A 16,464-nucleotide genomic window follows, 5' to 3' on the forward strand; every position below is an offset into this window, starting at 1 on the left:
TTCAGGAGTTCTAGGAGAAGATGCAGACATGAGATAGAATGAAGTGAAACCAAAATTATCAATTGGCTGCAGCATTTAATGAATCTTTTGTGGCTCTTCAGAAGGAGGCAACATGAATGGATTTCCCTCTAGAGCAGGGGTGTCAAACTCAAGATCTGCAGGCCAGATGCGACCTGCGGGATGCTTAGATCCGGCTTGGAAATAGCAAAGGACCGGCCCATCCTTTCAACTAAAGCTATTCTGAACAGTTTTCTGACAAAGGCTGTGAACAAATGTGAAACCCATATATAGCATTTAAGATTGTTCCTTCGTTCAAATTTTTTTAATGGTTATTTTCTCCTATATTTGGTGCTTTCATATTGACTGCTATATTTATATTCTCTTGGCTCTAATAATTATTTCAATGTTTAACCTCTGTAAATAATTTGGTCTTTCTTAATTAGGAATTGTTTATATTTTGCATTATCTCTTGTGGAAGCCTGGCTATAATAATATATTAATTTGAAATTACAAAAATTTACACAAAAATAATTCAAGGACACTTTCAGGTTCCTTTTAAGATTTGGGTACTTCTTAATATAATATAGTATAAATTAATATAATATAAACTAAGAACACGTGTATTTTTTTGCAAATTACTATGACTATAGTAAACCTTGTCAATTTTAACTTGCAAGACAAATTGATCTAAACAGTGCATCAAAGTGATATTAGGAAGTGATCTTGTCTAAAGATCTTAAGAAACTATCTATCCCAAGAAAGTCCAAATTTTAAAAAACCTTCAACATCCAATAAAAGGAAATAATTTAAAGTACTACCTTGGAGGTTGAATCTTGAATCTCTCAAACACTTCTGGATAAAGTAGTGGGAAAACAACCATCTCCTTTAAAGCTGAAATATGATCAGAAAGTCCACCCACACAATCAAATCGCACCTAAAAAGGGTGACAGTTGGCAAATGAAAATAATAAAAATCATAGCCAAAGTAAAAGCTAAATATTACCTATGCTGTCCTCACAAGTATCTTTTAAGTTTATTATCAGTATATTAAAGAACAGCTCAATCTACATGGTGTCCAGGAGTCAACGATGACTTGATGCCACATAATTAATCAACCAAAAAAGTTACATTAATTTTAAAGGTAAAGTTATCTACATTCAATTTTTATGTCAGAACACAAGACATCAAATCCTTACTGAAGTGTCTATTTGCATTGGATCAACGTCAGCCAGGCTTGCTCCAATTTTCATTCGATCTCTGTGGATTCCCTTCAACTCATCTTTTTGAAAATTTAGCGGAAGGCACCTAATATGAGAATTAATAGTTGTTGAAAGTGCTGAAGTAGAAAGTACAATTTAATTTAGCCAAAGTTTAAAACCCTGAATAGAAAAATAGATGTAGCTTCATAGTTAATGTTAAATTTGAAACCTTGTTTTATATATCAGTGACTATATAATTCCAATGTGACATACAACTGTTAAATCCTGGTAACATTTAATTATGGAAAGCCAGAATTTACCATTTTCTCACTGACAACATTTTAGACAAAATCCTCCAATGTAATCTATGGAAAAAATACACTATCCACTTTGAATAAATACCTGCTCAGTGCTTTGTTGCGACTTCTTTTCCTACGTCTTTCAAAGCGTTCTTCATCATCAGATGATGACGAGGTTGTGGAATCACTGTTATGAATTGCATGCTTTCGCCTATTTAAAAAAAAAATAAGTATGAAAATGCATGTTGTGGAAATATTAATGTATTAGTAAATATATGCTGAATATGAGTGTAGGTATGAGTGGTTGAGCCGAGTAGAAAAAGGGTGGAAGAATAAGGAGGTGTAGTTAAAATCCAGATTGATTTCTTCCATGAATCTACATTGGCTGGATACATAGTTATGGTTTGCCACTCTGACAAACATAGACTAACAAGCAAAGCATAATTTTAATTTATACTAACAAGCTGATATTTGACTCTGCATAAGACAGTATATAAACCAAATCTCTCTTGAAAACATTATGAGGACATATATGTAGTTCTCACTTAGCAACCATTCCATTACAATGGAGCTGAATAAGGAGACAAAAGTTCTCAAAAATCTTGAAAAACGTACAAGATACTATCTTCCAGATTCACATGAAGCCAGTATCTTTCTTCCTTATTTATGTTGACTGGTATTTGTGCTTACAAATACAGGTAGTCCTCAATTTCCAACCATTTGAAAAAGTGACTTACAATCACGGCAGTGTCCCCATGGTCACGAGATCAGACAGTAAAGTTTATTCTATAATAAACTTTTGCTAAATTAATCATTGGAGGAACAAGCAGCATCTGAAGCATTGCTACTATTGTATCTCTTGCGCACACAAAAACATACCTATTTATCTTTTTACAGAAAGGGCTCCGTGGTCCTACAGGACTAAAAGGGAAACCTCGTCTTACTGGAGAGGCTGCATCATCATAAAATAATTTAGGCTTCTTCTGATGCCTGGGCTCTGTTAACAATATCAAACATTTTTTTTTAAAAAAAAGAGGTTCATATTCTTGCTTCTACAATAGAGAATCAGAAATCATATAGCAAATCATTTGTTTACAAAAAGCCAAACATGCCTAATTTTAACCTGTACAAAGTTCATTTGTTAACTTTCTGAAAGACAATTAGAAAATAAATCCCAGGCAATATTGGCTGAAAAGTTACATTATTGTGACTTGTACAACTGCATGAAATGTTAAGATGGCAACGCCCCCCCACCCCCACAAAAAAAAGCAGATTTACGGCACAAAGAAACTTTTCCAAGTAATATATTCACAACCACAAATAGAGGACATATGAACCGAATTTAAAAATAACTCAGAATGTTTTTTAAAACTTCCATCCAAGCAATACAAGCAACAATTAAATGGATTCTAGCAATCTGGCTAGTCTGTACAATTACAGAACAGAGCCAACAAAGAGCCAAATGAGTTAATTTCAGCAGCCATGATCAAGGTTATAAAAGCAAAACCGAAATTTTCTGGTTAAAGGCTTGAAGCATCTTCCTAATTAACATGGTTGCACGATATACAGTTCTGCATTTAATCAGGCCTACAAAAACAAAGCCCAGTAAATCTTTATGAAATCCACAGGTATGCTATGCTTTTGCGCTTGAAAATCTTCCATGAGAAAAAAAGCATACCACACAGGAACATAACATTACAAGCCACAAGCTCTAAACTTCCAAAAAACATTAAAACTGCAAAATTTATTAGAAAAATTGAAATCTTTTTTTCTTGTGACCAACACAGTATGTTCAGTCCTTAAGTATGTGCTTAACCAAGCACATCCTCCCCCATCCTCTTTAATTCCAAGCAGAGAAGGAATAGAATCTGTCACTGATTTATTAATGACTTTTTGAAGTTTCAATAAGAAAAAACATTTAAAAAAAAACTAATCATGGACCTTAAAACAACATGGAATAAAATGCCTTCAACTTAGAATGTTTATGAGGAATTCGGTTCAGTATCAACACACATCTAATAGATATTTTGATCTTGGAAATTTGAAAATTTATAATAAATAAACGAGACTTCCAGGAATGGTATAAAAGAAACCTACTTTCTGGTGGGGCTTGATAACGTACAACAGTTTTTCGCTGTCGGAGATCATAGCGCTTTTGGTTTTCTTCTCCATCTTCATCTTCATGGTCCCCAACTTCTTCTGAAGATTCTACTTAAAGAAAATAAATTGCTCTAACTTTAATAAAGGGTTCTGAACCCATAAGAAATTTCACAATTGTTTCATACAGCTTTATTACCTACTTCAGCTGGGAGCATACACATTTATCAGTTTTATTTTTTGCTAGAAAGAATTCAGCTTTCAATGTCCAAATCAAACCCGATCCAAGCTACCTCAAAGTTTTAATAATGATCTGAAGGAAACACAGATAATTTCAACCCTTGGAAGAAGGTAATGGCAAACCATTTCTGAAAATGTTGCCCCCCACCATTGAAAATACCATCCAAAAACTGCAGAGACCTGGTCCAGGCAGTTGCCAGGAGTCAAAACTAACCTGAAAATAGGTATAGACACATACGCAAAAGTGAAATATAGTAAAGAAGAGTTTTAGTGAATTCTGAGAGGACCACCAAGGATTAATCTGAAAATTCTGAATAATCAATTCATAAAACCACCTGTAATGACAGAACCAAGACCTATTCTATTTAGATGTTCCTACAGAAGCTAACCAAACACTTCTCAGAAGTTTCAATCAAAACATCTTTCATTCATTTACCCGTAAGTATATCCCTCACACTTTACCCACACTTCAAATTGTCATATGTAACAGTACAGTTCTAAAAAGTAAAAGCAGCACAATAACCTGCACTTCCATCCTGATTGTCAGAGGTTTCTTCATCAGTCCTTTGGATAGCTGGTTTCCCTCTGGAGTACATATCAAGGTTTCCCTGGAAATAGCATAAAATCTCATTCAAGTAATCTGTCATTACATGATACTTCGATGTCAATTTCAGTAGATACATTAAATGAAATCAGTACAATTATTGGACTGTGCAAATCTGTTGAAAAAGATGTTTCATAATGTACAGATGCACACCTTTATGAGCTGTATTTATCTCATACAACTGCTTTGGAAGCCACAATTGGTTGCTTGCACATGTGTTTGGCGTTTGGCCTGATCTAGTTTGAGGATGCAGAGAGACAGCTCAAAGCCGCTTCCAAACCCTTACAAACAGTACTTCTAGTTTAATGATGGGGGGGGGAGGGAGGGGGATCTCCTGCAGTTATAAAGTGCATCTTATAATTATTTAGAATTTGCTCAGGTTACATTGAAATTATCAAAGCAAAAGCAATAAAAAATATTGATACCTCCACAATAATGAATATACACTTACTCCTTTTCTACCATTGAACACCCCAAGGTCTTCCATCATTCGTCTACGGCGCATCTTCTTCATATCGTCCATTTTTTGCAGTACAGCTTCTGCAGTACTGACAAAGTATGCAACGTATAATTAAATAAAATATTAACGAAGAATCAGTTAAACAAAGAATGCCACAATATTGTATCTTCAGTTCATAGAAAGCTAGAACTATTAATAAATGCAGGTCCAATCCTGTGTATATCAACATACTGTTTGTTTCTTTGTATGTTGCCCATTCCAGAAAGTTTGCCCTTTTCCTTACTCTTGGAAATACTCTTATCAGAAAAAAACAAAACACCAAATACATAATTCCCTGCCATTTTGGAGTGAAAAAAAGAAAAACTAAAATTATAATGTAGGTGTATGTAATATTTTCCAAAAGAGGTATATTTGGAATTTTGAGAGTATGTGGTAGGTACGCTGAGAGAATGATTATCATGGCAGGTATGGTTCGTCATAAGCGCTCATTTACCAGAAAATAAATAATCTGGATCTGCAAAACTCAGGAACATTCTAAAGCCACATCCCAGACATCTCCAACTAATTCCCAGTCAGAGAAACTAGTTCAGAAAAGTGCCAAACTACTCCCAGAAAAACATAATCAGTGGGTAATGGGGGAATATTCCAGAGGTATCCAGAATATTCCATGCTCGAATTAGCAAAGCAGCTATTGGTGTTTGCTATGTAGCATTCCAATATCTTACTGATTTTTATTTTATTAGAAGCTTATTTAAGTTGGATGGTGTAAGGATCGACTACATCAAACAAAGTATCTTGTGGAAAAAAAAAATGTCCGTAGGCACCACACTACAGGTAGTCCTAGACTTACAACCATAATTGAGCCCCAAATTTGTTTCTAAGTGACAGTTAAGTGACATTTGCCCCATTTTATGACCTTTTTTGCCACAATTATAAAGTGAATCACTGCAGCTATTAAGTTAGTCACAGTTGGTGTGTGACTAACTTAATAGCTGGCTTCATCATTGCCTTTGCTTGTCAGGTCGCAAAAAAAGGATCACATGATCCCAGGATTCTGTAACCATCATAAATTTGAAGCAACTCTCAAGCATCTGAATTTTGGTCATATGACCATGGGGATATGCCACAATCGTCGGAAGCATGAAAAATGATAAGTCACTTTTTTTTCGATGTAACTGAAACAGTCAGTCACTAAATGAATGGTTAAGTTGAAGACTACCTGTATTTAGTTCTTAAAAGTGTCTGTTTAAGAAGCAAAGAACTTCCCCTGGAAGCAGAGCACTGCCCCTCCATATATAACCCCATTTAGTTTGTGGTCTTCCAAAATGCTTGCCACTTCCAATATATAAAAAAAGGAAGATAGATTAATCAACTGGAGCTTCCTATTTTTTATAGAAGGAATCAATTATGGAGGAAATAAAAAGATAAAAAACAACTTACTTTGTAATTAGTCTGTCAAACAGAACCGACTGGTTCATAGTACTGTAGCGACTTTGTCTAATTCTGCAACTGCGACGGACTTCAACATCGCCATTTTCTTCTGCAGCATGTTCTTCAGGCTTCCCATCTACTCCCTTTTTCAGGGATCTGGTTACAGGAACTACAGCTCCTAAAGGAAAATAAAGAATTTTCCTTTGCTGCACTCATCTTATTTCCTAAATCAAGGATCATCTCAATTAAATTTAAATTTACTTTCAATCTTTATGTTGAGTTCTTTTTAAAATTGTGTCTTCAAGGATACAGTTCCCCAGAATATCTGAATTGCCTGTAAATTTGACAAGCGTTCCCCACCCACATATCTCATCCATGTAATAAATTTAGTAGCTTTTCAGTTTAAGAGTAACTTTCTCAATGGAAACAAAAATACTTTATCACAATAATGAAGTAATTTTGTTTCTAAAAGAATACTTTTCTTTTCCAGTCTTTTTTTCTATTGCAGGCTTCTACTTAACCTTTCACAAAGCTGATTTATCCTGATTGCAAAAAAAATTTGTTGAATGGCATAGCACAAGGCATTAAAGGTTGCCGTGGTGGTGGGAAATCAGAAAACTTTAGGAACTTGATACTACATGAATGGAAGTACAGGTAGGAATAGACATACATACATTCCACCCTTACAATTTTTGAGTCTACTTTTCAGTTTCAGCTGCACATCTCCACATAAACTGTTTCCATACCACAACATTAATTATCCCTACCACTTTGGCCATTTGCTGTGAAGCTTCTCTGAAACATCTTATTTCCTTTTCAGAAACTCATTCACATAAGTACTTTTACTAATTAAATTAAAATGCATCCATTTGTATATGTATTTATTGAACCATGGAAAATAGTATCAAACTCATTAAACATTAACAAAGTGTTATTTTAAAAAACTCTTATTATCAAATAAAAATCAGAAGAGTGACATTATTTTAAATGTTTGCAAATATTTTCAATACTTGGCAAAAAAATTTGATATTGTGAACCTCTTTGATAGCGTGGAGGGACTCAGGGGTTCTTTGGCCACACTAAGAAACATTATTCTAAGGTATAAGCTTTGGTACAAGATGATGAAAATAATATATAGATATTTCAGAGGACAAATATATGAATAGCATGTAGATTGATAATTAACCAATGTACTGTTAAATTTATTAAGAACTCTGAAGCCACATTTTGGCACAAGTAAATCCCAAGAGGTTTTGGCTGATTTCCAGATTTCAGATGAAACGACATGCAGCTGAGCAAGGAGTAATAAGGTTGATAAATGTTGTCTCCCCTCTCCAGTACTAGGGGGCATATCCTTCCCTCTTTCAGCCATTGCTATCACACCATGTCTCCAATCTTTCTGGAGACTTCCTTTTCTCTCCCTTTTACCACCCAACTTCTGTCTGGAAAAAAAAATCAACCTTTATATTTCATACAAACTAAAATACTGGAAATCTGCATCCTCCCCGCCAAGTTTGAACATAGTTTGGCAGAAATAGAATATTTTGCATATTTCAAACCTCCAGCCACCAAGGCCACCTTTGTAAAAGCAAACCCAAGAATGTTTTGTAAAAACGATAATTCTCTGAACCAGAAATTTCAGTCAATGTATTTGAACCGCTGCAGCCTATCCACAACAACATGTGTATTTTACTTGATTTACCTTCTTCACCATCTTCATTCTTTCCATCCGCCTGCATCCTAGCCAGTTGTCTGCACAGAAGTAAAGGTATCAAGATTTTATCAGCTTGACATCCAATTTATAGCTTTCATTTGGGTCAGTATTGGAATAAGATTTAGTATCAGAAGAATCAAGGGGACTAAAATAAAATGGTTTGTGATGTTTCAGTTTCTATATACTTCCTTCAGTTTCTAAATACCTCCTTACTTATTATGATTATTCCATTTTTTATTTGCTTTATTATCTTGCCTCTACTATATATTTTCTTTTAATTCTGTTTTTTCAGAGTTTTTTCTGGTTTTGGGAATAGTTTTTGTTTATTCAAAAACAAAAAACACCTTACCGAAAATTGGTTATGTAGTTTTAGTTTTCACTGAAATACAGCTGTATTGCAGAACATGGACTTCCAATTTTTTTTTTTGGGGGGGGGGGGGATGTAGCAAAGGTGGTTTTTCAAAAGATACAATAAAATTAAAATGTTCTAACAGTATTGTAGAAGATAAAATATTAAGTATCATTTTAATTTGCTAGTCTTCCAAATACCCTTTTAAAACTTTTCTTAGTTACTATAAACACTTGTTGGAATGTACTTTTTTTTTTATTTCTGTAAGCTGTTCTTAGAAAATAAGTAGGTTTTTAATCAGAAAATTATTTCCAAGCCCTATAACACTGCTGTGCTCTAAAAGATCCAAGTACAACATAATTTTACCAAGTGATCTGTAAAAGAAAAAAAAATACCTTGTAAAGTGTTTCCTGTTAATCCCATTCTCACTCAGTGTTGACATTTTTTTGTCAAAGCTAGGGCTTGAATAATGCGGATTATTTTTCCTCATAGATCTTAAGGTGTGCTGCCTTGTGAAATGCCCACATTCTTTGTCTGAAGAGAACTCCTGAAGCAATACAATAAGGATAATTAAGAACGCAGTTAATTATGTTCTAACTCTGATGTGTAACAACTTTATTTGAAATATTTATGCACATTAATTCTGATTTAATACTTGTGTAAATTATTAAAACAAAGTAAAAATAGCAGAAGTGATCTCTCAAATAACTATGTCTTAAACTGCTTAAATTTTAAAAGACAAAACCAAAATTAGGTTGTACATATACATTCACAACTCCAACTAATATACCTCTGGTATTTCCGTAAGTATTCTTATACGATTATCCAAAAATTCATTAAACAAGGAGACAATTTATATTCCTGTTTTATGACCTGCTGAATATGGAGCCAGTCACTAAATTCCATTTATGTATCATTTACCACCACCACATACAGTTCTTATTGCATCAGAGCAGATGGCTCAGAAAAAGTAAAAATGATTCATTAAAAGCAAGTTCGGTAATCAATGTAGAACCTTCAATTCCATATTCTTGCAGAACATTTGGTAATCCTCTATCACATGTATGTAACACATTATCTGAGAATATGACAATTTATTTTATATTTGTAATTCACTTTTGTATTTCAACTATATTAATTATCCAATCATTCTGACACTACCTTTTGTTTCATAAACATACAGGTAATTCTAAAGTTATGACCATTCATTCAGCAACCATTCAAGTTAGAGAGCCATAGTTTCCAAAACCAAGCCCTCACACAATTTGGACCAGGGTGGGGTGGGTGAACAGCCTCTGGAAAAATGCCCGGCATAGCCAGCAGCTGCCTCATGAACGGCTGAGCTGGGCATACTTTGTCAGCAGAAGCAGGAAGATAACTAGGATCAGTTTGGTATCAGCTGTAGCTGTACCAGGGCCCATAGGTACACGGCAGCAAGGGCAGCAGAGTGGAAGGAGGCCAAAAGGTTAGATTTGGGGTGGGGGTGGGGGAGAGAGACAGGTAGGGAAGTTAAGGAGATCAGTGATGGCGAACCTATGGCATGCTTTATTCAGATTTAGTATCCATTATTTAGATATATCAGCAAACTATTCAGAAAATATCTATTAAAGTTGAATGAGCTCAAAAGATTTCTTTAGAGTATCTCTGTATACTATCTCTATGTACTTAAGAAACTGCTTAAGTTACTTTTTTAAAGATAAGGGAACTAGAAGCTTCTAGTTTGCATGAATGTGTAGAATATTGTCAACTGAAGAATTAAAATTTGGATTTAAATTTGATTGATAAAATTTCCCATCTCAAATGATATGTAGTTTCTGTTGCATTTAACAATTATACTTTTTCATAATTACAAACCATTTTTCACTCAAAGTAGTCCTTAAGTATAGCATGTTTTATAAAATATATTTCTGACTACAACCTTTTCTAGAGAATGATATAGTACTACACAATTTGTCTCTTAATATTTTTTATTCCTTCGTTACTCTTCTGTCCTGCTACTCAGAACAAGAATTTGTAGATTACTTAGTTTTCTGAAATAATCTCTTCCTAGAGGCAGATAGCAGACTGGGACATATATTTTAATAACTTTAGTAATAAAATACAAGTTGGAATATTCTCTACAATAGAAATGTGTATTAAAAAATTCAAAAATTAACATATGTTAATTGTATGAGCAGTATTTTTTAAAATTAGTTTCCCAATTATGTTGTGCTTAATTTTAAATGTACATTGCATATGCATTACTGTTTAAATCTGTTCATGAGCTTTTTCAAAATTTCACACATGCAAGACATTGTAAATTTCTAATTAACTTTATTTAACAGTCATACTGCAATATAGAAACATATTTTGGCACTCTAAAAACAATGTAACCTTGTAGTGCTAGGAAGTTTTACTTTTAGCAGGTACAAAATTGCAACCTAAAAAGTTGATTATAAAATTGTAGAGATCAGAAACCAACCTCTCTTCACCACAGATTAAAATATGAGTCTATTTTACTACTTCATGAATTGATGTGTACATTTATACATGAGAAAAAGTAGGTGGGTGAGTTCTTAAAAACTGTAAAATAAAGTGTGTTATTCCTATCGGATGTTTTATAAGCAAATGTATCGAATTCTATTATATGCCCATCACATATAACCCATCATATATAACCCATCACAATAAGATTAATTAGCTGAAATAATTGGCTGCTGTATTTTTTGGCTAACCAAATTTTGCTGGCTGCTGTTTACCAGTTCCTGATAAAAATGTTCATTTTTTTTTTTAATGATTATCACAAATTCCCTGATGGAACAATAAAGTTCTAAACAACAATTCAGAGTCCATAGTGGCAATATTCTTGTTAGGTATATAAACTGTGTGTACCCAATAAAACCCCAATTTGCATGACTAAAGGCTCTTTAGTGATTCATACAACCATGTAAATTGAAACAACTGCAGCTTAATTGCAGCTTGGAGGCACATTAACCACCACCCCTTTTCAAACTTACATTCTTGATGAAAAATTCTTCAAATAAGGCAGTTACAATCCTGTACTTCTGTAGCCTAACACAAATAATGGATCCCTTGTCTTTCTTTTTATATCCAGCACTTTGTTTAAAACAAAATTAAATCAAAAGGTTTCTAGCTGGAATCACCACTCCAGCTATTACGAAGTTGGAAGATTATGGGAGTGGATAGAATAGCTACAAAAAATAATGCCAGCAATAGAAAAGTTCGTAAAAGTTCTAACCAAACAATGCCAGCAAATCTGGAGAACACCACCATGGTTAACAAATTGGAAGGTCAATTATTAAAGAGTAAGAAAAATGACCTTGATGGAAATATTAAAAATGACCTATGCAAAGGGGACTGAACCACTTTTTTTAGCTGCAGAGAAAGGAGATAATATTCAGAACCAACTCAAGCAGATGCCTCCCTCATTCCAGACCTGTATACTGCATATAAGTCAAAAAGTCAAAAAGAGGGCTGTGAAAATATTTACAGACCCCTCACATCCTGCACATAAACTGTTTCAACTCCTACCCTCAAAACGACGCTATAGAGCACCGCACACCAGAACAACTAGACACAAGAACAGTTTTTCCCAAACGCCATCATTCTGCTAAACAAATAATTCCCTCAACACTGTCAAACTATTCACTAAGTCTGCATTACTATTATTAATCTTCTCATCGTTCCTATCACCCACCTCCTCCCATTTATGACTGTAACTTGTTGCTGTATCCTTACAATTTATATTGATAGTTTCCTAATATGATTTGATTGCTTATTTGTTCCCTATGACTATCATTAAGTGTTGTACCTTATGATTCTTGATGAACGTATCTTTTCTTTTATCTCCACTGAGAGCGTATGCACCAAGACAAATTCCTTGTGTGTCCAATCACAGTTGGCCAATAAAAAATTCTATTCTATTCTATTCATCCTAATATAAGTTTATCTCACAATCAGACCTCTGCAGGATTCTGTTATTACAGCCTACATCAATAAAGTAGTAGTCTTCCTATGGAGAGGATTTCCAGAACTGGTTTCACCTGGGAGAAGCTGACATCACTACACCTATCAGTATACCACCCCACACACCCCAAAAAGCCATAACGATTACAAATACAACATCCTTAATTCCACAAGGTAGCAAAATAATGCTTAGGACCACCCAAAGGCTGAGATGATGAAACTGGAAAGGAAGATGCCAGATGTCCAACCAGATGTTAGAAAAGGCATTATGGCAATGGAGAAAGCCAAAAGAACACCCAAAGGAAGTCACTGAGAGCTTTGCCGCCTCTACAAAGGCCTCCGATTGTACTGATCACGTTAAACTATGGAAAGAGCTCAGGAAAATGGAAGTTCATTCCAATTATCCTCATGGAAACCTCTCTACAGATCAGAAGATGGCGGACTAGATGACCTCCAAGATCCCTTCAAACTCTGTTGCTGTTAAACCGACTTGGCACCAGATTGGCCAAGAGTGAGACGAAGCTGTATTCTCTTTCTTTATATACTTATTTTTGTACCCAATAACTCCTCAACCGCAGGGTTGTCGTCGTGTCCCGTCCCCCCCCCCCACCAACCCTGGGTTCCGCCGGCCTGTATTTTGAACCCCGCGCTCATTCCTGTTGCGTTGTTCTCCCCTCCTTCTCTCCAAACTCACCGTGCGGGCTTTCCGATCGGCGGGTGGATCCCCGGTGGCCGGTCCGAGGGATCGATTTTCCACCGAGCGCTTCCTCCGAGACGAAGTCGGGGTTCTCAAAGTGAGAAACTCCGAGCTCGATTCCATCGTTTCGTAGAGAGACTGCGGGGATCTCGAAGAGGCTCCGCCACGAGGATCGGGTCGGCCAGAGCCGCCCGAACCGCTACGGAGCACCACCATCGCGCCCGCCTTCCCCTCAACTGCCTCTGAATTCTGGCGCCACAACCCCGAGCGCCATCTCGTCACCAACCGTCCCCGGATCCTTCCGCCGTTCCGTCCTTTTTTTTTTTCCCTGCGGGGTTAATTTTCATCCAAGCCGCCGCTCAGCGATCCGTCCCTATTCAGAGTCCTGGGACTGCCTTCTGCTGACGAGGTTACGCTCGGCGGGATGACTTCTATTTCGGTGGTACTTTCCCCCCCACACGTTAAATAGACCCACTGTCGCGGAAGGACACAGCGCGGGTCCTGCGCCTAAAAGTTTTTGGCGCGTGGCAACTTGGAGTGCGGCTTGTTTTCCTTTGCTCTGATTGGTCGCCCGCTGTGGCGCGCGGCGGTTTGCTGCTCCTGCCCGCGAGGCGCTCAAATAGAAAACGTTTAAAAGTTGCACGACTCTTTTGAGAAAGGCGCGTTTTCTATACAGCTCAAAAAAATAAAGAACACAAGCCGAAGACATCCGAGATCTGAATGAATGAAATAGCCTTATTAAATACTTTGTTCGTTACGTACAGTAGTTTATACTCTGCGCAAACAACTAAAGGGAACACAAAACCACTGTATGTAACGAACAAAGTATTTAATAAGGCTATTTCATTCAGATCTCGGATGTCTTCTGCTTGTGTTCCCTTTATTTTTTTGAGCAGTATATATCAACGCACCCAGCTCACTCTATGCTTGGAAACTCCTTGAAATTCACACGTATGCGTCCTCTAAGAATACCTATGAAGTTGCACTTGTATGTGATGTACTCCCAATGGCAAGACAAAAACAACGCCACTGTTCTGATGGAAACAATCCTATGCAAACCGGATTAAAGCTTGTAGTAAGCCACCCTCCAACCTAGATTTCAAAACCCTATGCACTGCAATCTCCTGCCCGCGGAGCTAATCGGAATATATCAATGACCATTCTGCGCTCTTTTTGCCATATAAAACAGAAAGGGATCAGCAACGATGCCTTTTTAAGCGCGGTTCTAAGCGCCTAAATGCTTTAAGCCGTTTTCCTCGGCACTCCCAAAATGGAAGAAAAAGAATCGCATTTCCCATATAATTTTGCTTCTGTTCGAATAGCAGAAGGGAGAGAATGCAAAGGAAAGGTGCCAAGACAGTTTACATCTGGGGGGAAAAAAACCGTTCTGGCTTTTTAAAAAAAATCTAGCTGCAAAAATAAAATCACTCTTAGTCCTTCTTTTGCCTTCTCTAAAGATACTCCTGTGGTGCTTTTCTGTGAGGAATCACTGACCATTTTAACCTATTCTTTTTAACAATTGCACCGAGATTATAATCAGATGGAGGATCAACTCTTTTATATAAGGAGGCCCCACTTCCCTATTAGCCTGTGAAGTCAAAATAATTTTGCTTCTTGGTAGTACAGCGGAACTGCACACTGCTGAATCGGACTAGGTGGCCCATGAGAGTTAATTTTCTGCTAAAGATAAACCAGCTCCTCTCCAAATATACAACAGCTTTATAGTTCCACCATTGGATCCCTTGGTCACTGGGATTACTACACCTCCTTACTGCTCCTATGGAGCCAAGTACAGCTTGCATCCAAGGGTCTCACAATGTATGGAATTGGGACTAACGCGGAATAGGCCCTGACATGTGTCCCTTTAAGCAAAGTGGCATCCTCTTAATTTTATTCCCTAACCAAGCAATCCTCCCACAGCAGTTAAAAATAATTGAAAAGGTTTTCTTACGGAAGAGACGTTGGTGGAGCCAGGAACGCTGATTCCCAAATGAACAGTTTTTCTTAATCCGATCAGAAAGCTGACTCTTCTCTACAACCCCAGGAAGAGCTTTATTCTCTTTCAGGCAACAGGCGGGACTTGGCTAATCACTTTACCATCCTGCCAGGAAAGGCTTCACCTGTTTGATTTCTACCTACCTGGCTGTTGTTAAAGACACAGAAGCAATGCCCTGCTTAAGTACTACTTAAAAGGAGGAATTACATGGCTTATTTACATGATGCACTAATAGTAACAGCAGCAAATATTTATTTGGGGTTGTAACCTGTTTCCCCTAAAATAAGACACCCCTTGATAATAAGACCAATCAGGCTTTTGAGCGCATGCGCTAAAATAAGCCCCCCCCCATATGTAAACACATGTACAGCCGGTCCCCGCCATTTCCTCTGGTTAGGGTTAGGGAGACAGAGCTGGAAATAAGGTAAAATGGCAAGACGAGCCCCATCTTGCTCCATGCGCCCCAAAATAATAAGATATCCCCGAAAATAACGCCAAGCACTTATTTTGGGGTTCAAAAAAATATAAGGGTTTTATTTTCGGGGAAACACAGTATTTTACACATTTATCTTTTTAGGTTCTCCTGAAAATAAAAAGCCCTTTTCCATTTTATTTTCCAAGGTGATAAGTTATCGAATATAACGAATTATTAAACTACCCGTATATCGTACAACTTGCAACAACTGTGGATGGCTAACAATCAAATTATAAAACTATAGAACATAGAGGTAAAAGCTGGCAAGCATGAAAAAGCAAGGGATCTCTCTCTCTTCTACCTTTCCCAGCTTTAGATCTGTTTCCAGAGAGCTGGATCTTGGCATAAAGTATCTATTCCAAGAAAGATAATTGGGGCCTGGTCATTTGTGCCTCCAGACTCTGGTTGAACTGTTCAACAATCCATTGGCTGTCCACAAAATGCTATTCAGAAGTATTTCTGAGACTTTATTCCTAGGCAAGTAAAATAAACGTCTCCGCCTTAGCATCCTTTATGTGTCTGAAGGACAACTCCCAGGCTTTTCAGTAGCCCAAAAACCATTGATTGCAAATTGTAGTTCCAATACACTTAGAAGGAAATGGATTTAGAGGTCTGATGTTTATGCTTATAACTTTAGCCAGGGACACATGACTAGAGAGACATGTTGAAACCAGACCCTCCTTTACTTAAAGTGCAATGAGCACTTCTAAACAATGTTGCAGAAAAATGGGAGGGGAGGGGATGGGGAAATCAGGCTCCATGGAATGAATGAGCTGGAAGATACCTTTGAGGTCTTCTAGTCCAGCCCCCTGCTCAAGCAGGAGATCGTATACTATTTCAAATAAATGACTGTCTACTCTAGACTCTTCTTAAAAACATCCAGTGATGGGAGCGCCCACGATTTCTGGAGGCAAGTTGTTCCACTGGTTAATTGTCCT

The 16,464-nt window shown here is 36.7% G+C and overlaps 1 protein-coding gene across 2 annotated transcripts in view; it reads right to left on the reverse strand.

The window, feature by feature from the left end:
• ATAD2 (ATPase family AAA domain containing 2) overlaps positions 1-13,589 on the reverse strand; it is a 36,333-nt gene extending 22,744 nt beyond the window's left edge. Inside the window, exons 1-11 of one of the 2 annotated variants that reach the window (XM_034422254.3) lie at positions 13,053-13,589; positions 8,788-8,939; positions 8,032-8,081; positions 6,339-6,507; positions 4,890-4,986; positions 4,358-4,442; positions 3,595-3,705; positions 2,377-2,494; positions 1,601-1,708; positions 1,196-1,304; positions 819-934 (exon numbers count right to left, since the gene is read on the reverse strand). In XM_034422254.3, the coding sequence (XP_034278145.2) occupies positions 819-934; positions 1,196-1,304; positions 1,601-1,708; positions 2,377-2,494; positions 3,595-3,705; positions 4,358-4,442; positions 4,890-4,986; positions 6,339-6,507; positions 8,032-8,081; positions 8,788-8,939; positions 13,053-13,271 (1,334 nt within the window). In that variant the 5' untranslated portion in view covers positions 13,272-13,589. Of the gene's footprint in view, positions 1-818; positions 935-1,195; positions 1,305-1,600; positions 1,709-2,376; positions 2,495-3,594; positions 3,709-4,357; positions 4,443-4,889; positions 4,987-6,338; positions 6,508-8,031; positions 8,082-8,787; positions 8,940-13,052 lie in introns of both variants that reach the window. The other variant, XM_034422253.3, reaches the window with a different exon arrangement.
• Positions 13,590-16,464: the final 2,875 nt, after the last annotated feature.

This window comes from Pantherophis guttatus, chromosome 3 (genome assembly GCF_059756535.1).
Source record: "Pantherophis guttatus breed Tessera chromosome 3, ASM5975653v1, whole genome shotgun sequence".
Taxonomy (NCBI): domain Eukaryota; kingdom Metazoa; phylum Chordata; class Lepidosauria; order Squamata; family Colubridae; genus Pantherophis; species Pantherophis guttatus.